General features: G+C 45.7%; 1 protein-coding gene across 8 annotated transcripts in view; it reads left to right on the forward strand.

The window, feature by feature from the left end:
• The window catches only part of LOC140898357 (C-type lectin domain family 2 member B), a 24,497-nt gene extending 13,494 nt beyond the window's left edge, over window positions 1-11,003 (forward strand). For all 8 annotated transcript variants that reach the window (XM_078848619.1, XM_073312069.2, XM_073312070.2 and 5 more), the window contains 5 exons: window positions 1,885-2,086; window positions 4,812-4,904; window positions 5,853-6,064; window positions 8,348-8,451; window positions 9,056-11,003. In XM_078848619.1, coding sequence (XP_078704745.1) covers window positions 2,029-2,086; window positions 4,812-4,904; window positions 5,853-6,064; window positions 8,348-8,451; window positions 9,056-9,164 — 576 coding nt within the window. In that variant the 5' untranslated portion in view covers window positions 1,885-2,028 and the 3' untranslated portion in view covers window positions 9,165-11,003. The remainder of the gene's footprint in view (window positions 1-1,884; window positions 2,087-4,811; window positions 4,905-5,852; window positions 6,065-8,347; window positions 8,452-9,055) is intronic.
• The last annotated feature ends 10,045 nt before the right edge of the window (window positions 11,004-21,048 follow it).

Genomic DNA, 21,048 nt, shown 5'->3' on the forward strand with positions numbered 1-21,048 from the left:
AAAGTTGGTGTAGCATCCAAAGAAGAGCTGGGTGAAAGGAAGTTTTGGGTGGGGGACAGTTAGACAGCTGTAGATTTTGGGGGTAATTTTGTATAGTCAAAAATCCAGTTTCTATGGGGGAAAAAGTTATGATGGAAAATATTCGACTGGCCTTATCAATTTCATGTAACGATCCAGAACATTCTGGTGCGTTCTTGCTTGGCAAGGGAGACATAGCTGCGTGTAACGCTGACACGCAGTGGAGATTTCCAGCATTGCAACCCGGTGATAGGGAAAAATGTTGGTAAATTGGTAAGCTTAGTACTAACGAGCACCCGAGGAGAAAACACTGGGTTGGGAAGAAAGAGTTCAGCCTGAGAGGGACGGTGCACTGTGGCCTAGCGAGCAGTGAACTAGACTGGAATTTGCAAGACCTGGGTTCTATTCCGGGCTCTGCTGCGTGACCACAGGTCAGTCACTTCTCTCAGTGCCTTAGTGTTCCCCCCTCTGTACAATGGCAGTAGTGAAACCAAAGTGCTTGGAGATCTTCTTAAGGTAAGAGCCAGGTATTACAAGATGAAGACTAGTCTTGTGGCTAAGACTGGGACTCAAAAGACCTGGGGTTCAATTCTTGACTCTGCCATAAACTCCAGGTGTGCCGTTGGACCAATCAGGTAGAGCAAAATTTTCAAAAATGACACCGGCACCAGGAGCAAGAGATTTTGAAAAGTATTTAGACACCTACAAATGCAGATAGGTGCCTAGTGGTATTTTCAAAAGCGGGTTAGGCCCCTAACTTTCGTTTAACTTGGGCTTCCATTTTCCAACCTCTTACTAACTCCCACTGAAATCAATATGAGTTAAGCACCTAAATACCTTTGAAGATCTGGACCTCAAAGAACAACCCAGATGTCTGTCCTCTCACTGCCCAAAACACACTTTTTCTTCCCAAATACAGATTTTTGGTAAAGGAAAATTTTAGCACCTGTGATGAATATCTCAGAAGTTACGAGTGACTGAAAATTGGTAGGGAAAGGTGATTAGAATGGAAACAGGTTTGCGACCTCAATTACAACAGCACTAGTAAATGCTCACGAAGACAAAATATTGTTGCTGGTAGAACAAATCCATTTTTCTTTAAACTCAGCCCCCGAATTCTCCTTTGGCTAATTGTGGCAGTGCGGCCAACAGATTGACTCATGCTGGGCTGTATTAACAACGTGCAGTTCTGGGGTGTATTAACAGGAGGGTTGTACGTAAGACATGGGAGGTAATTGTTCCGCTCTACTCAGCACTTGTGGGGCCTCAGCTGGAGTATTATGTCCAGTCTGGTGCACTGCACTTTCAGAAAGATTGGAGAGAATCCAGAGGAGAGCAACAAAAAAGATCAGAGGTTTAGAAAACATGACGCATGAGGAAATGTTGAAAGAATTGGGCATGTTTAGTCTAGAGAAGAGATGGCTGAGGGGGGACTTGCTAAGAGTCTTCAAATACGTAAAAGATTATTAGAAGGAGGATGGTGATCAATTGGTCTCCAAGCCTTCCAGAGGTAGGACAAGAAATAATAGGCACAGTCTGCAGCAAGGGAGAGTTCGGTTGTCTATTAGGATAAACTTTCTAATTCTAATGATAGTTAAGCGCTGAAATAGGTTACCAATGGAGGTTGTGGAATCCCCAGGTTTTTAAGAATAGGTTAGACAAACACCTATCGGGATGGTCTAGGTTTACTTATTCCTGCCTCAGCATGCAGGGATGGACTAGACTAGATGACCTCTTCAGGTTCCTTCCAGCTCCTTATGATTCTATGCTGCCGAAAATATTTCAATTTATTTGTCTTGAAAGTTTAAATTAATTGCATCCAGTGAACTCTTGTCTGTTTTCTTTTATCGTCTGGTATAAAAACAGAGCAGACTATGACTCAAGTGGAGAAACCTTAGGAAGAAAAGACCCTGAAGCCAGAACTGTCACAGCTGATCGGGAGTAATTCTATATCAGTGAAAGAGTTGGTTGGGACACACGGATAGCTCGCTTCCCAGACGGAGAGGAAAGATGGAGAAAACGAATTCTCATTCTGTAAAGGTGCAACGTTGCAACTCGTTTGAAAAGGGTAATGGGATGGGCATTCCTTCCTCTTTCTTTCTGGGGACATGGGGAGTAAAGCGTGTTGTAAAGGATTAGACCCTGAGCATCTGGGAAGGTTTGAACAGCCGATTTTTCAGAGGAAGCAGGAGCCAGCCAGAGGTGGCATAGAACATACGTATTTTTAACACATGCTAAGCTAGTTGAGTCAAAGCCTAAACTTCCCTGTAGGCTTCAGCTCCATCATCTTAGCATGTGTCAAAGTGCAAATTGTTGTCTTTCCTTGATTAGAACTTTAGGAGATGGTTAGCTAGCTCAGTCTAATTGGCATGGCCTGACGTCACACCTCGAAATCCTAATCTAGACAGGGCTACGGAGTTAGGAGGGGTCTGCTATTTTGGGTCAGATCCATAGATGGTGTAAATTAGCATAGCTGCATTGAAGGTATAGAGCTACACCGATTTTGTGGGGCTGGGCCATATTTTCTTCTCTTATTAAACAAAAGCCAGTTGTTGCCAAGATACTCCAAACAACAGCCCTTGAAACTTAACCTAGGCAGAAACACCAGGAACACCTGAATAGCCAGACTTATCTTCTAATGCAGGGGTTGGCAATCTTCGGCACGTGGCCCATCAGGGTAATCCGCTGGCGGGCCATGAGACATTTTGTTTACGTTGACCATCCGCAGGCATGGCTCCCTACAGCTCCCAATGGCTGCGGTTCGCCATTCCTGGCCAATGGGAGCTGCGGGAAGCGGTGCAGGATTACCCTGATGGGCTGCTTGTCGAAGGCTGCCGACCCCTGTTCTGATAATATGACCCATATAGCGAAACATCTCTTGATCCAGGACAGCTCAACTGCTGATATTATGGAGGCATTTGATAGGCAATTCCAAAGCTTAAGGTTATAGCCCATTTATAAGCCTGAGGCCTTGTCTACATTTGGTGGCTGCTATCTTGGCCAACACTCCGGGGTTTGAACCAAGGATCTGCAGAGCTGAAAGCACAAATGGCTATGCTTGTGCTAAACTTCTAGAACTAGCGCCTGTAACAGACCTGTAAAAGAAGACTGAGAGGGGACCTGATAACAGTCTTCAGATATGTTCTAAAGAAGACTGTGATAAATTGTCCTCCATGGCCACCGAAGGCAGGACAAGAAGTAATGGGCCTAATCTGCAGCAAGGAAGATTTAGGTTCGATGTGAGGAAAAACTTTCCAACTCTAGGGTAGTTATGTTTATGGAGGCTAGGTCCATCAATGGCTATTAGCCAGGATGGGCAGGGATGGTGTCCCTAGCCACTGTTTGCCAGAAGCTGGGAATGGGCGACAGGGGATGGATCACTTGATGATTCCCTGTTCTGTTCATTCCCTCTGGGGCACCTGGCACTGGCCACTGTGGGAAGACAGGCTACTGGGCTAGATGGACCTTTGGTCTGACCCAGTGTGGCCATTCTTATGTTCTGGAATAGACTTCCAAGGGAATCCCTATTGTTGGAGGTTTTTAAGAACAGATCGGACAAACGCCTATCAGGGATGGTCTAGGTTTACTTGGTCCTGCCTCAGCGCAGGGGGCTGGACTTGATGACTTCTTGAGATTCCTTCCAGCCAAACATTTCTATGATTCTAAGAACTGAGATACTCTGAAACTGAAATAAAAGCAGTCACACCACCTTTTGTGTTAGTTTTGCTGTACTGGTTCAAAACCACACAGCTGAGTGAAATTGGCGCAATTCTGCAGCCTTATTTTAACCCAGTAAATCTGGTAGAGAATAGAGTATATGGTCCAGGTTGAAGGAAACCTTATCATGCCTTTCGTTTTTGGTCTGAAGGCCCCAATCCTGCTAACACTTTAATGCTTAATTTTCAGCAGATTAGTAGTGACGTAGGCTTCAGTATCAGCTATTTGTGCCCACTGCTTTGAACATAGATCCCTGGTTTGTACTTCTAGCTGCCTATAATAATAAAAATGTAAGTATGTATTATAGGGCCTAGACTCAGCCCCCAGTCATGATCAGAACCCCGTTGTGCCGGGCGCCGCAGAGACCCACAGCGAGAGACCGTCCCTGCCCCAGCTGAGTTCAGGGCCCCGTTGTGCCGGGCGCCGCCCAGACACCCAGTAAGAGATAGTCCCTGACCCAAGTGAAATCAGGGCCCTATTGCACCAGCTTCTGCACAGACACGCCGTCCCTGCCCCAAAGAACTCACAGTCTGAACAGACGAGGGTAGAAGAAAGAGGATTATAATCCCTATTTTACAGATGGGGAGCGAAATCTCAAAGAGTAAGTGACTTATCCAAGGACACACAGGGACTCAGTAGTAAACCTGGAAATTGTGTCCAGTGTCCCGAGTCCCATTCTTGTGCCTTAACCACATGTAATTTAGTAGCTGGAAACAAGGAAGAGGAGCCAGTGCTATGTGACCAAGCAGCTCTCTGCAGACAACCAGCAAGGGCTGTCAGAACAAAGTTGGACAACCACTTGACTAAGGGATCCTGAAAGATGTCTGAAATCAACCAGACCCTGCTTTAGCCAGTGGAGATGGCAAGAGGTTGGCAGCTATCAAGATTAGATCAAAAATAAATATTGTCAAGTGGAAGCCTGTCTAGATCTTTAACTTCTCATTCCCCTTTTAAAAACAGGTGGGGGATGTTGTATGGTAACTTTAACTGAAAATTAAAGCAGCTTGTTTTGGGCAAGTCTGATGCATGGCTAGCTCCTTTGAATACTTGGATACTAATGGCTTTTTCTCTTTCAGAGGATAAATCTGCACGTATCAGATTTTTTAGATGGAGGATTAGAGTTGTAGTTGAAGTTCTCGTCATAGCTGTATTTCTCATTTCTTTGGTAGGTGAGTAAACAAAATTGAATTTCCATGAGAAATGTTGAGTGTTTAGAATTTTTCTTCTCTCCACTCAGACTGGTGCAATAGCCTGGTGGGTAGAGTGCCAGGCTTAACTTCTAGCTCTGCCTGATTCTGAGCAAAGACTTGAACCCGGGTTTCCCACCTCCCAGATCAGTGCCTGTAGAAGCAAGGCATGGCCTTACAGTCATCTTGTCTCGGTTTCTCGTCTCTCAGGACCCCTTGAGAACTCCACGCACAGTCCAAAAGAGGATGAGGCAAAATTTCCCTGCTGCTGTTCTACTTTATTACATCCAAAGAAACTTGAAATAAAGTCTCTCCCCTTGGGTTCAGGGGATTGTACAGCCCTCATTCTTGGGGTTTGTTTCCCATCCTGGGCTGGATTCTTTAAGAGAGTATCTCTTTCTATGAGCACTTCCCTGCATCAGAGCCCTCGATGGCTTTTTATCAGGCCTAGGTGCTTGTTAGTCCATTAACTGCCTAGATAGGCTCATTCCCTTTAATTTAGCTCACCTGTAGCCTGGGCCCAGACTCCCTTTAAAAGGGGCCAGCAACCACTTGAAAGTGCCCTAACCAATTGGCTACTCTGGGGTGTCTCTGTCTCTTGTTTTAATCAGAAATTCCCCCCCTGGACCCGAGAAACCTTTCCAACAAAACCGACCGGCTTCAGTGAAAAGTTTCAGTTTTTACAAATTGATATTTTCCAATTGAAGAAGCGTTTTGTCAAATAATTCCCAACCGGCTCCAGTTATCTCCCAGAAACCGAGCACAGGGACGACTTAACTTCTGATCTTTCCTATCACATACCCTCCAGCCAGCAGCCAGACGCTGAAGAGTCTTTGAAGCCTAAATCTGGGGCGACTTATTTTGATTCGTGACTCTATGAACAGAGAAGTGGGGCAGGAGAGAATCAGTTTCTTTCTTTGTCTTTTCCAGTGATGGCATTTAAAACCCAGCGGTCATGTCCACTCCCCATCGTTGCCTCGTGTTCAATCTGCCGTTCCATCCCCTCGTGTGAGGACGGCTGGGTCGGATACCAAGGGAAATGCTACTATTTCTCAGAGGCCGAAGGGAACTGGACCTACAGCAAGAATAACTGCTCTTCACTTGGTGCCTCCCTGGCTGTGATTGACACCCGGCAGGACCTGGTAAGGAAGAAACTGATTTCTTGTTCTGCATGGCAATCTCAATAGACTGGGATTGCAGTGATAGTGACTGACTCATTCCAGGGTTCTAGGTTTGGAATGCTAGTGACTGATTAATTCTGGGGTTCCAGAATTGGAATGCTAGTGACGGACTCATTCCGGGGTTCTGGGTTTGGAATGCTCGTGACGGACACATTCCGGGGTTCCAGCCGTGAAGCTCATAGCAGCCTCTGGTCCCTGTAATGGTAAAGATGCTAAATAGCATGGATGTTTCAGCAGCTCAACTCACAACTGGCATCTGTGTCGTCATGGCTGAGATCTCAAAGTGTAAGTTGAAAGGCAGTTCTCATTATAAGCCTATTGCCAAGATTTTCCAAAGTGACGACTAATTTTTGGTTGCCCAATATCAGGTGGCTTCAGAGGGCCTGATTTGGAGAAATTGCTAAACTCCTGCCCTCTAAAAATCAGAGCCCTTTAAGGCTTCTCACGATGGGCACCCAAAAATCACTAGGTACATTTGAAAATCTTGATCTCTCTGGGGTCTCAGTTCCCACTCTGTAAAATGGGGCTGATAATCCTCACCATTGTCTGTCTTGTCTGTGAGCTCTTGGGGTGGCCGCTGTCTCTCAGGATAAGGACATAAAACAGAAAGGGTTATTGAGTCCGGGACCTGCTATCACAGGCAACCCAGTTTGTTAATAAACTTATCAAGCTCCATCTTCAAGTTTGTTAGGTGTTTGCCCTTGCCTGCTCCTATTGGTCAGCTGTTCCAGAGCCTCCCTCCCTTGATGGGTAGCAACTTCCAATTTCCAGCCTGAATTTATTCATGGCCAGTTTGTCCCCATTTGTTCTTGTGCCAACATTTGCTTTGAGCTTCAGTGGCTTTTTCTCCTTCCCGGGTGTTTTATCCTGTGATGTATTTATAGGGAGCAATCAGATCCACTCTCAGGCCTGCTAAACAAGCCAGGTTGTTCCAGTTTCCTCTCCCATGTGCATGTACATAATAATCTACACAGCCACTCGTTCCCTTGGTGGGCAGTAGCTAAACTGAGCAAGGACTGCTGCTGGGCAGAAAAGTGGTGGCTGCCACAAAGAGTTTTTAAGAGGAACTCCATCTATGCATGTTATTGGATCCTGCATGGTAGTCATTGCCACTTATTCCCTACAAAAAGCATTTTGGCTTCCTGTCGCAAGTTGATCCAAAGTGGTCTATTTTGTCTGAAAAACTCTGTTATTATTTATTAGTGTCTAGAGGTCCCCCACAGAGATCAGGGCCCCGTTGTGCCGGGCGCTGCCCAGACACACAGCGAGAGACAGTCCCTGCCCCAGCTGAGTTCAGGCCCCCATTGTGCCGGGTGCTGCCCAGACACACAGCGAGAGACAGTCCCTGCCCCAGCTGAGATCAGGCCCCCATTGTGCCGGGCGCTGCACAGACATACAGCGAGAGACAATCTCTGCTGCAAAGATCTTATAATCCAAATACCTCCTTGGGATGAACGCTCATGACTAATTGATTTTGCAAAGCACATATACTAGAGCAGGTCAAAAATTGTCAAACAGAACAGTCGGGAAATGTTTTGCTAGAATTTGTCAATTTAAACAGTTTTTGATGGAAAATTATCAGAATGAATCAGTTTGATAAGGCTGACATGAAACAGTCCTATTTTCCCAAAATGAAATATTTCATTCCATGAAGAATTTCGAACTTTCAACCTTTTGTCCTGACTCGGGACAAAACTAAAATTCAGAGTTTCCCGCGGGATGGCAATTCCATTTTCCCCTGCTCTAAAATATATACATACCGTCGTCGTCAAACACGCATAGTCCACTAAGGACCGTTGCGCCAGTCTGAGTGCCCGTGGCAGCTGGCGTTGCACCAGGTGTTGTGTGATGAAGTTCCCAGCTCTTGTTCAGTCCCGCGATCCCACAGCGCTCTGGGGTGGCCCTGGATGTGGTGCCAGCAAGGGTCAGGAAACAGTCCCCTTTGCACGTTGCTGGAGAGTTTGAGAGCATGATGCGCTGGGTTACTTTTGTCCATCCTGGTGACATGGCTGAAGAGCCTGCAACGCTACTTGGAATAAAATGAGCGACTGAAGGAAGGCCGGATCTTTGCGACGTTGTGACATTTCCCCCAAAACCAAACCACTTTATGCTCTGGAACGGGGCTGTATAGAGTGATGGAACGATAGTCTTCTTCGACAAGAGTGGGGTGGAATGATGCTGTGTGCAGTCACTGAAGGCCGTTGTACATAACGAGCTTCCTCTTTGCTTCTTTATCGCCCTAAGGATTTCGTGCTGCGATATAAAGGCACCACAGATCCGTGGATTGGTCTCCAGAGGGGCTCCGATCATCACTGGAAATGGGAAAACGGCACCAAATTCAACAACCTGTGAGTTTCTTTGCTCAGCTGGAACGTTGTGTCAGGCTGTGCTGTGTTTAAAGCTGGAACTCAGGAGGTCTGGTTTCCATGTCTGGCTTTGCCATGGGCTGTGTGTGTGGTCGGGGCCTGCATGGTACAATAATGCTTTGGCCAAATTGCTGGGTGGCTGGGTGTCTCAACCCCGCCAGTGATGCAGCCAACTCTCCTGGGTGGGGGAAAATGGAGGTCAAGTGACCCAATCAGGTGATAAGGGTGAGGCTTTGGGTGAATCAGAGGCTGAGCTGCTGGAAAAAAAGCACTCCACCAGCATCTGGTCCCTGGAAAGAGGGCAGTGAAACCCTGGTCTAAAGGGAAGTACGTTTGCAGGCTGGAGAGGCCGACTTGAACCACCCAGTCCCAGGAAGCAGGGCTGTGGAAACCCTGAACCTAGAGTGGTGGGTGAAAGGAGGCTGACTTTGGGAGCCAGACTATGTTCAATACATTAGACCACAAGAAGACGGCGATATGGTTTAAAGACTTTTGTGCTGAGCGGCTGATTTCTAGGAACCTCGGAGGGAAACTGAGTCAGGGTCATGAGGGGTGTGTACAAGCCACATCTTGCTGTTCTTTCCAGGTTTGAAGTCAGAGGAGATGCAAACTGCGCATTTCTGATGGAGACTGCTGTCAGCTCTTCAAGGTGTTACACCATGAGAAGCTGGATCTGCAACAAACCGTATGCATAATAGATGAAGGGAAAGTAACACGGACATACAGTGGGGCTGCCAGAAATGAAGGACTTAAATCACAGTTAGACTCTGAAAACTGAGAGCAAAAAACTTCACCTTAGGAGTACTGATTTATTATCTTTTGGTGTCTCCAGATCAGATGGGTTCATTTTACAAGTAAACAGATGCTGCTGGGGTTCCTCCCCACCCCCACCCCCTCGTTAGCAGCCAGCATCGCAAGCTTGCCTCTGGGATCTGAGAGTCAAGCTGGGGTCTCAATTTCATACAGCAGTTCCAGGGATAAAAGTTCTGCGGGGCACAGCTGCTGCCCTTTGTGGACGCCCATGTTGTTCCTTTGTCCCTTTCCCATCCTGCCCTCCGTGACCGCCATGTGGCCCCCTGTCCCCTTCCCGTGCTGCCCCTCTGACCCACCCAGCCCCCGTCCCCTCCCTATCCTGCCCTCGATGACTCTCGCACCATCCCTCCCTCACCTTATCCAGCCCTTTACTGACCCTTTACTTCCATGGGAGCTACAGTTGTTTGGCACTTCTGGAAACTGGACACCTAAAGAATTGTCCTAAGTTTAGGCACCTACGTTCCAAGACTTTGGCTTTACCCTCGCCATGCCTCAGTTTCCCTCAGTCGGAGAATGCTGCCTGCTGATTCAAGCACCTTGGTGCTATCAGACTGAGGCGTGTGGTGCCTCTTAGCCCTGGGCTGCTTCTAGGTCACGTGGCTTTTGTTTCTTCTTTATATTCTCCTTCCAGCATATTGTCACTGTTGATATGGGCTTGGAGGAAGGTAAATCCTAGATACAAGTTTGTTCTATTTTCAGCGAAGCTTCAGCCATCCATAGAGCAATTTCCCAGAGTGCTGGAGGTCACAGACTCTTTTGCTCCGTGGAATATTGAGTCGGCACGAAGCTCCAGCCGTTCATAGCCAAATCCCCATAGAACAGTTGTCTTCATTGCAAGGCCCGGGAGCCAGTGGCTGCTCCCATTGACCCTAAAGTGCGGCTCCCTAAGTTCCCTCTAAGAGCGAGGGCCCTGTCCCATGGAGCTTCGTGCTGCCTGCCAGCAGGGGGACAAAGAGGCCCCTTCCCCGGAGCTAGCTGCTGCCCGCAGGGAGAGGGCTGGGGGAAGTCCTCTGGCCCCATCCCCTGGGCAGCCTGCCTGCGCCCCAAACTCCTCATTCCCGGCCCCACCTCAGAGCCTGCACCCACCCCCCGCCAGGGCCCTCACCCCCCCTGCATCCCAATGCTCTGCCCCAGCCCTGACCCCCCTACTGCACCCTGAATCCCTAATCCCAGCCCCGCCCTGCAGCTCTCACCACTGAATCCTACACATTGGCTCTCACATTTGAAGGTGTTTTGCCAAAGTGGCCCCTACTTCAAAAACACTGAAGAGCACTTCCATAGGAGTTTGTGAATTTAAGAACTAGACACTGCAAGGAAGCCCCTTAAAGAGCAAACTTGAGCAAGTAATTTTGCTGCCCTCTGCCTCAGTTTCCCCATCTGTAAAATAAGGATAGCGATGCTGACCTCCTTTGTAAAGTGCTGTGAGCTATACTGATGAGAAGCAGAGGGTGATTATGACATTACTGATGCATTTTTTTAAATACTTTATTGGATGTAGGGCCCAGTGCGGTCTCTGTTGCTTCATTCCATGTCAGCTCACACTTACAGTCCAGTTTCCCAGTTCACAGGATCTTGGACTAAACCACAAACAACCATTTCGCTTCCTTCTGAACTTTTATCCGCATTTTAAGGAATTTTTATAGGCCTGGATTTCAGCTGTATGGTTTGCAAGGTTTGGGGTTTTTCTACTGTTTAATAAAATGTAATACATTTGAGTATTTTATCTGTGTACATTATGCATAGGAGATGTGTATTGTCAAGGGATGATAGTTTCATGGCTATTGTAGACTGATGGATAGAGCCCTGCACGGATACAAATTTCTATCTGCGGATAGAAATGTGTATCCACACAGAACTCTACTGAAGGACAGCCAGTAAGCAATTGTCCTTGCACTAGCAAATACACAAAACCAGCTTTCCACTGCCCCACATCATAGTCAAACTCCTGACTAGAGCTAGGTGAAATTTTTTATATTAATTTTTTTTTCAGCAAACAAATGCAGATTCGCTGATGGTGAAACATGTCCCGCATTCAGGCTGGTTTCACTTAATTGTTTTGGGCAGAAAAAAACTCTAAACAAAACAAATCTAAATTTCAGGAAAGATATGGACAAATTGGAGAGAGTCCAGCGAAGAGCAACAAGGATGATTAGGGATCTGGAAAACATGACCTATGAGGGAAGATGAAAAAAATTGGCTTTGTTTAGTCGGGAGAAGAGAAGACTGAGAGGGGACATGATAACAGTTTTCAAATACCTAAAAGGTTGTTACAAGGAGGAGGGAAAACAATTGTTCTCCTTAACCTCTGTGGATAGGACAAGAAGCAATGGGCTTAAATTGCAGCAAGGGTGGTTTAGGTTGGTGATCAGGAAAAACTTCCTAGCTGTCAGGGTGGTTAGGCACTGGAATAAATTGCCTAGGGAGGTTGTGGAATCTCCATCATTGGATATCTTTAAGGGCAGGTTAGACAAACGCCTGTCAGGGATAGTCTAGATGGTGCTTGGTTCTGCCCTGAGTGCAGGGGACTGGACTTGATGACCTCTCAAGGTCCCTTCCAGTTCTGTGATTCTGTGATAAATGTTTCGTTTCAACATTTTTGAAATGAAGCATTTTGATATTTTCAGTGAAATATGTTTTCCTATAATGGGGGAACTGGGATGGTTTTACTTGGGGGGTGGTGGTGGGTGGGAAGGGGGTGTGTGCGCACCTATATATGCTCCGTGAAATGTTTTTTATCTTGGTTATTCATTAAGGCAGTAATGGCTGAGCAGAAGCATATTACCCCACTGCCCTAAGTATTACACCTTGCTCCTTTCTGTGATCTCTAAGCCCCAGCAATTCCAGGCTATGAGCTCATAAAAAAAATTGAATCAAAAGTGTGAGCAGAAGTGTTGTCATCAATGTAGGGTTCAGAGTGAAATCCTAGTCCCACTGAGCTCAATGGGACTTTCGCTGTTAATGTCAAGGGGGCCAGAATTTCACCTTCTGTTTATATACTCTTTGGGGTATGGACCATCTTTGTGTGCTGTGTTTGTACAGCCCCTAGCACAGTGGGGTCCTAGTCCATGACCGAGGCATTACTACAGTACTACTAGTACTGAAAAAGAGTGATCATATGGACCTTTAGATCAATACAATAATCAAGAACAAAGCAGGATTGCATTCACAAGAGTCTGTTAGCCACTATCGCCAATCCCAAGTGTTCACAAATCAGGAGTCAGAACAGTCCTGAAAATCACGTGTGTGATTTTAAAACCATGAGACTTAAAAAAAAAAAAAAATTCTTTTTATTTGACTTCTGGTTTTTGAGCTTACAGGGGCCCCTGTTTTCAAGTGTTATGTCACAATCACAGGGGCTAGAGTAGTGGTGAGCAACCTGCAGCCCGCAGGCCACATGTGACCCGTCAGGGTAATCTGCTGGCGGTCTGCGAGACATTTTGCTGATGTTGCCCATCCGCAGGCACCTCCCGCTGCAGCTTCTAGTGGCTGCAGTTCTCTGTTCCCGGGCAATGGGAGCTGTGGGAAACGGTGCCTGCGGATGGTCAATGTCAACAAAATGTCTCATGGCCTGCCAGCGTATTACTCTGATGGGCCATGTGCAGCCTGTGGGCCGCAGGTTGCCCTCCACTGGGTTAGAGACTTGCTTTTATTTTAATTCAAGCTGAGATCATCCTATAATCACATGAGTCCAGGAGCTGGGGCTTTAGGAAACAGGCTGTCACAGGGCATGGCTGCCCCACCATGCTCCCTTCTGTTGGAGTGTGCCTCTGCAGGAGAAACCTGCCTCAGAGTCAGTTTCCACCTCTGAGGCAAGTCTTCTTGGCCTTCTGCACAGGGGTCTGTGTTGGTGATTTCACTCTGTCTTGCAGCGAAGTCACTACACAAATTTAACCCCTCCCTGGGTAACAAAAGTTCAAGCCAACAAAAGGTTCTTCTGCTCCTTTTGGGCTCCTCTTTAGCCCACCTTCTGGGCTTAATTCTCAATCCTCTTTGGGCTACCTTTAGGTGCTTCCTTGCTCTGTTACAGAGCATTGACTCCCTGGTTGCTTTCCCTGGAGTCCCTCTCAGTCTACCACTCACTGGAGTTTCCCCCAGAAAATGCTGATTTGACAAAACTTAAAATGTTTTGCTGGAGTCTGACCTCCTATATAATACAAGCCGTTAAATTTCTCCAGCCCAATTACTTGTCTTTGACCAACATACATCTTCCAGAAGGGCAGCCAGTCAAGGCATCAAAAGATGGAGAATCCAACACTTCCTTTGGTCGTTTGTTCCAATGGTTAATCACGCTCACTGTTAAGAATGTCACAAAGGATCATCCCAGATCTCCTGAATCCCACCCTACAAGACCAGCTTCCCTCTAGAAGAAAGCCCCAAACAATTTCCTCCACTTATATTTGGAAATAACTTTTCTCCTCCCTTTTCAAAACTACGTGGTGATCAAGCCATGGGTTTAAAATGTATAACTCCAACTCATAAAACTCATCACTGCCCATTTACTAAAATACAAAGCTTTCATTTTTTCCAAGCAGGGACCACCAGGTTTATAGCAGGATGGCTCCCATCTGACACATCCACTTGAATTCAGAGTTGCAAGATTCAGAATTAATCCGATTCCTTCTGATCATCCCACAGCTGTTTCCTTCAGCAGAGCCAGTTACCGGGAACCTGCAAAAGATCTGTGATTTAAAATGTGATTTATTACTATCGATATGAGAAGATTTCAGGAGCATCACCTGTTTGTCACTCTGAAGTCTAAAATGTCTGTGGAGTCAGTGTGAAGCGATGGAATGAGCTACAAGCATGGTTGAGGGTTTCTTTTGTTCAGAATATTGCCATGTTCAGTCACTAAATATCTTACAACTGATTGTGTCAAGATTATGGCTCCAAATGTGGCTGCAATTAGTGCTGGGTGAATAATGATTTTCCGGTTTGTTGGCAATTTAGTCCACACACAAAAAATTTGTTTCTTGCTGGACTGAAACCAAAACTTGCTGAGATTTTTGGCGAAACATAAAATAAAATTTAAAAAAGTCAGTTGGGATCAACACATTTTGACAAAATCGAAATGTTCTGTTTCGATTTTGACCATTTTAAGACTTTTTTTCAATTTTAAAAACATAAAGTTAAAGAAAATTTTTAAATGAAAAGTAATTTCAAACCGAAAAATTGATATATTTTGTTTTCATAGGTACCACAGGCAGAAAGTACCATTGTCATCATTTAGTCTGACCTCCATTATAACACAGGGCAGAGACCAGCTCCAGAGTAATTCCTAGAGCAGATTTTTTAGAAAAGCATCCAATCTTCATTTAAAAATTTCCAGTGATGGTGAATCCACCAAGATCCTTGGTAAATTGTTCCAATGGTTAATTACTCTCACTGTTAAAAATTTACACCTTATTTCCAGTCTGAATTTGTCTAGGTTCAGCTTCAAACCACAGGATCATGTTATACCTCTCTCTGCTAGATTGAAGATCCCATTATTAAATATTTGTTCCCCATGTAGATACTTATAGACAGTAATCAAGTCACCCCTTAACCTTCTTTTTGTTAAGCTAAATAGATTGAGCTCTTTGAGTCTAGTACTGTAAGGCATGTATTCTAATAATGTAATCATTCTTGTGGCTCTTCTCTGCACCCTCTCCAATTTATCAACATCCTACTTGAATTGTGGACACCAAAACTGGATACAGGATTCCAGCCACTGTCGCACAGTGCCAAATACAGAGGTAAAATAACCTCTCTGCTCCTACTTGAGATCCCCGTTTATGCGTCCCAGCATCGCTTTAACTCTTTTGGCCACAGCGTCAAGCTCATATTCAGCTGATTATCCACCACAACCCCCAAATCTTTTTCAGAGTCCCTGTTTCCCAGGATAGAGTCCCCCATCCTGTAAGTAGGGCCTGCGTTCTTTGTTCCTAGATGTCTACATTTACATTTAGCCATACTAAAACGCACATTGTTTGCTTGCGCCCAGTTTAACAAGCGATCTAGATCGCTCTGAATCAGTGACCTCTCCTCTTCATTGTTTACCATTCCCCAGTGTTTTGAAAATATCTAAATGGAATGCTTTGATGGATCGATCAATGGATTGATTTTCTGAAATGAACAATTAGGTGGAGCCTCCATGAATTTGCAGAACATTTCGGTGTCACTGAATCGCTCTTTTTTTGCCCAAAAAAGTTTTGGCAGAAAGTTTTAGCCTAGCTCTGTTGCATTCCTCATGCATCCATGAGTGGGAGGGAGAGGCATAAAAAGGAATGAGTTTAGCAATCGCTAATTCTTGAGGATGAAGAAGACCTTTCACTATCAGAAATTGGTCCAGTAAAAGATATTACCTCACCCACCTTATCTCTCTCAAATCCTGGGACCAACACAGCTACAACTTTCCTACGTCAGGTAAACCAGTAACCAATTACAAACACTCACAGTCTTTGATCTAATGGGGAAGTGTTCACCCAGGTCCATTTCTTCTCTGGTGATTTAATGGTGAGTCCAATCCAAACAAGGTTTGTCCCTTGAGTAATGTTCTGTATGAACTCCTGCCAAGTGTGAGACAGAAGCATCAGGGTGACTATAATTCTCTGGTTTCTTGTGTTCTCCTCATGGCCCATGGGAACCCATGTTGCAGAGAGCCCCATCAGACTGGAAAGATGTAGCTGGATGCAGTGGTGGAGCAGTGACTTCACACAGCACCGTACGCTGGCATCCACACGCTACAATAGGATCAGCCTTAACTCCAACAGATTCCCATCTCTGAGCCCTCTGGATAGAGGAAAGCACAGGGATAGGCCAGAAGGCCATACTCGCTCCTGAGAGTGGAAGCAGGAGCATGTGGGGGGGAAGAGTCAGTGCAATATTCCTATGGCTCTTTAGACCAACAGCCCAGAGCAAGACCACGTCCTCTGCCCCTCCCATTTACCCACAAGCCCCTTCCTCGGTAGGGCTGTCTCTACTGCCTGCAGTGGAAATACATTGATTTAAACCAGCTGGGGATCAGGTGCATGGAATTTTCCGTTGAGGATGTTTGGCGACATGGGACAGTCTAGCCCAGCTTGTTAAACCAAATATTCCATCTCTGAAATTCACCCTCATCCGCTGTGTTAGCAACATCCGCGGTAAACCATAACAAAACCTCCCCAGGCAAAGTTAAACCCTCAGCTTAGTTTCTTTACCATCTCGTCCCTGTCCTGGATCACCAGCATCTGAGACTTCCTCATTTCACAGTCTTTAAAGCTCTCACTCCAGAACTTACTCTCTTTAGAGACCCAATAGCATTTGTCCCTGTGAGGCAGCCAGTCCCGGGGGCAGACTTTGCACCCAGAGCCATCTGGAAAGAGACATAAAAGCAGGGACTTCATCAGCGGAGTTGAGGATTCTCGGGGGGAAGCTCAGGCTGGGAGAGCAGGGATCTGCAGTTTGGGACTGAGGGGCACTGGCCGAGTTGGAGGAGAGGGGGGATACAGGGATGGGACAGAAGGGGGGCTTCTGGTCAGGACCTAGCTAAAAACCAGAAAAATGTGACAGGTTTCAGCGTGGTAGCCGTGTTAGTCTGTATCAGCAAAAACAACGAGGAGTCCTTGGGGCACTTTAGAGACTAACACATTTATTTGGGCCAAAGCTTTCGTTTTTTCCACTCCATGCATCTGATGAAGTGGGTTTTAGCCCACAAAAACTTAGGCCCAGATAAATGTGTTCGTCTCTAAGGTGCCACGAGGACTCCTGATTTATTTAGAAAAATGTGAGTAAAGGCTGAGAACTACCCTGAGTGACCACTAGATGTCTCAGCTGACCCACAAAACTGGCCCCAAGAATGCGTTATGACTCTTAACAGTCAGGCCACACCAAGCAGAAATGACGGGGGCTGGTGGAGGAAATTACAGTTATGGGCCTATGGCCTATTTCTGCTGGACACGCCACCTTGCCACCTCTGCAATCGGTGTAGGTGCCAAATCTAGACGCAGCCAAACATCCACAGAAATATTCCAAGGAATCGGTTTGAACTTTGAACCTCCCAGTGGAAGTTGGTTACCTTGTGCTAGCAAAGCGTGTGCCATATCCCCCTCCAATAGCGAGTCCACAGAAAGGAGAATAACTTTAACATAAGAACATAACAATGGCCTACTAGGTCACAGCAAGGGTCCATCTAGCCCACTGTCCTGTCTTCCGACAGTGGCCAATGCCAGGTGCCCCAGAGGAAATGAGCAGAACAGGGAATCATCAAGTGATCCAGCCCCTGTCTTCCATTCCCAGCTTTTGGAAAACAGAGGCTAGGGACACCATCCCTGCCCATCCTGGCTAATAGCTATTGATGGACCCATCCTCCATGAATTTATCTAGTTCTTTTTTGAACCCTGTTATGGTCTTGGCCTTCACAACATCCTCTGGCAAGGAGTTCCACAGGTTGACTGTGCATTGTGTGAAGAAATACTTCCTTTTGTTTGTTTTAAACCTGCTGCCTATTAATTTCATTGAGTGACCCCTGGTTCTTGTGTTGTGAGGAGGAGTAAACACTTCCCTTTCTACTTTCTCTACACCAGTCATGATTTTATAGACCTCAACCATATCTCCCCTTAGCTGTCTCTTTTCCAAGATGAAAAGTCCCAGTCTTATTAATCTCTCCTCATATAGAGACTGTTCCATACCCCTAATAATTTTTGTTGTCCTTTTCTGAATCTTTTCCAATTCCAATATGTCTTTTTTGAGATTGGGTGACCACGTCTGCACGCAGTATTCAAGATCTGGGCATACCATCAATTTATATAGAGACAAGATGATATTTTCTGTCCTATTATCTATCCCTTTCTTAATTATTCCCAGCATTCTGTTTGCTTTTTTGACTGCCGCTGCACATTGAGTGGATGTTTTCAGAGAACTATCCACAAAGACTCCAAGATCCCTTTCTTGAGTGGTAACAGCTCATTTAGACCCCATCATTCTATATGTATAGTTGGGATCATGCTTTCCAATGTGCATTACTTTGCATTTATCAACATTAAATTTCATCTGCCATTTTGTTGCCCAGTCACCCAATTTTGAGAGATCCTTTTGAAGCTCTTTGTAGTTTGCCTGGGTCTTAACTATCTTTAGTAATTTTGTATCATCTGCAAATTTTGCCACCTCACTGTTTACCCTTTTTCCCAGGTCATTAATGAATATGTTAAATAGGACTGGTCCTAACTTTCTACTACTGTCAGCTATTGAAGTTACTCCTTTAGCTCACCCAGTAGAAGTCTGTGCTATAGGACCTGGGGTTCAGACCCCACTGATGACCCTTCCCGGTGGTGTGAAATGTGCATAGTAACCCAGCGTCCGAAGGAGGTGAGGTTACCTGCAGAGCTGCCGGGTGGTGTGTCACACAGACGCTGCCTCAAATGAGACACCAGCTCCTCCAGGGATGCGTTCCCTGCTGCTCCAGCCTGTTCTTCCTGAGCTGGACCCTGGAAAACTTAGCAGCATCCAGCAGAGCTGGGGTTAGGAAATTGCCTGGCAGTGTGTGATTGTAATAAAGCATCAGACAATGTGGATCGGGGTCAGTTAGGCAGAAAGGCAGAGGGAGAAGACCAGACGTTAAATATTTTAGTGGGGGGGAATCTGTGGTTCTCCTGCCTTGGATTATTGCTAGCTCCAGCCTAAGTATCCAGTTGAAACTGTCAAGGGCTAGTGTACCGGGTTTTCCTTTTGGATGTTTGGAGAGGATAAAGCTGGTGAGACAAAAAGAAAGGAAGGGTGGTTTACGGCTCATATTCATGCAAAATTTCCAATGAAGTTGATGAATGTTTGACTGACGTAGGGTGGGTCTTGTGGTTAAGGTAGTGGATGGAGGTGTGGTTTCAATTCCTAGTTCTGCCACAGACTCAGTGACTGGGCAAATCACTGCATCTCTGTGTGCAACCTGTGCCTCAGTTTACCACTTGTGATATGGGAGTACAGAGCCTTCCTTTGTTTTTCTTGTCTATTGAGATGGTGAATTGTTTGGGGCAGGGACTGTTTTTCTCCATGTGTCTGTGCAGCGCCCGGCCCAAGGGGCCCTGATCTCAGCTGGGGCAGGGACGTCTTTCCCTGTGTGTCTGCAGCGCCCAGCACAACGGGGCCCTGATCTCAGCTGGGGCAGGGACTGTCTCTCGCTGTGTGTCTGGGCAGCTCCTGGCACAATTAATTGAGTTAGAGAAAAAATTGTAGTACATAGGCTTGGAAGAATTTGATTTTTATCGGTAAACGTTTACTTCACCAAATACAAACTAATGGACAAATATTTATGGATAATAATCTAATTTTACTTGTATATTTTGACATGTGATATTGACAATTTCTGTGTGAACTGTTATAAAGCTTTCACTTTTAGAATCACGTCTGCCGTCATTAAATATTTGTTGTCTGACCCCACTGTTGTCCTACCACCCCATAATTTCCCACAACTGTGAACATTTAAATAGATAAAAATACAAAAAGCTTAATACCCGTAATTTTTCACAGCTGTGAAAATGTAGTTTGCGAAAAATTTTAAAAATGCTTAAAAATAAACATTGATATTATCTGTCGAAATTATAAAGATCAATTGAAATCTGCCAAACCTAGTCATACTGTTACTTAGAGAAGGTGTTAGCACTCTAGAAATCTATCTAAAACAGGCTGCATTTGATCAATTTTAAAAACCGGATGGGATCCCAGACACTTACCCCAGGTGCCGATTGTAATCCCCGCTAACGTCAGAATGATACACCAGGTCCCCAGAGCTCCTAGGGCAATTTTGTAACAACGGGGACTTGTAGGCGACTCTGGAAGGTGAAAGATTTAGTGAAACATCATCATTAATTCATTAACTCTAGCAAAGGGGTCTGAATAGGAAAGATACTAGGTCAGAAGTAAATGTTATCATCGGCCCTGAATATAAGTTCCAAAATTCTCCCTGCAGCCAATCAGTGTGTTGCCAGAGGACGCCTGGGCTTGTGGTTAAGACACTGTGGATTGTGGTTTAATTCCTTGCTGGGCCAGGGCCACAGATTCCTTGTCTCACTCTGGGCAACTTCTCTCAATCTCAGCTACTGCGGTGATGAGCGTGGGATTGGAATCAAGTAGAATCTCCTATGTCTCATTTCCCCCCATCTGGACAGGGAAAATAATTCTCTCTTTAGGCTGTAAATTCTTTAGGGGAGAGACTGTTTCTGGTTATATATCTGTATATCACCTAGCGCATAAAGGTACCGATCATGGATGGCGTCTCTAGGCGCTATTGTAAACCAAAGACAAAATAATAACAATAAGAAATACTATTGTCAGCTCCAGCGGCTGGTCGGTAAGACGGTCGTTTATATTGAGGTTTTAAAAAATAGCCCTGCCACATTATTTCAGCGGGAAATACTGGAAATCTGCAAACCTAACCTGCCTGAGAAGAGGAAGCCTTCAGACCAGAATAATAACTGCACATTGACCACTGACAATACCAGAGTCCAGATTCAAGTAAGGCCTCTCTCTACTCCAGAGTATTGTCCACACAACCAGTGGCCCTAAACTCCGTCATCACGAACACTGCAGCTGTATATTGTGTTAGTAATATAATTACACCAAGAGGTTCCGACTGAAATTGGGGCCCTAATTGTGCTGTGCCCTGTACACATTCCTGGTAAGAGACCCATCCCTTCCCCAAAGAGCTTACAAAATAAGGAAGCAAGACAGACAAGTGGTCGGAGGGGGAAAGGAGATGTCCAAGGCCTCAGAACCAGGATTAGAACCCAGATCTAGCCCACACGGCCTCTCATACCC

Source organism: Lepidochelys kempii, chromosome 14 (assembly GCF_965140285.1).
Source record: "Lepidochelys kempii isolate rLepKem1 chromosome 14, rLepKem1.hap1, whole genome shotgun sequence".
NCBI lineage: Eukaryota > Metazoa > Chordata > Testudines > Cheloniidae > Lepidochelys > Lepidochelys kempii.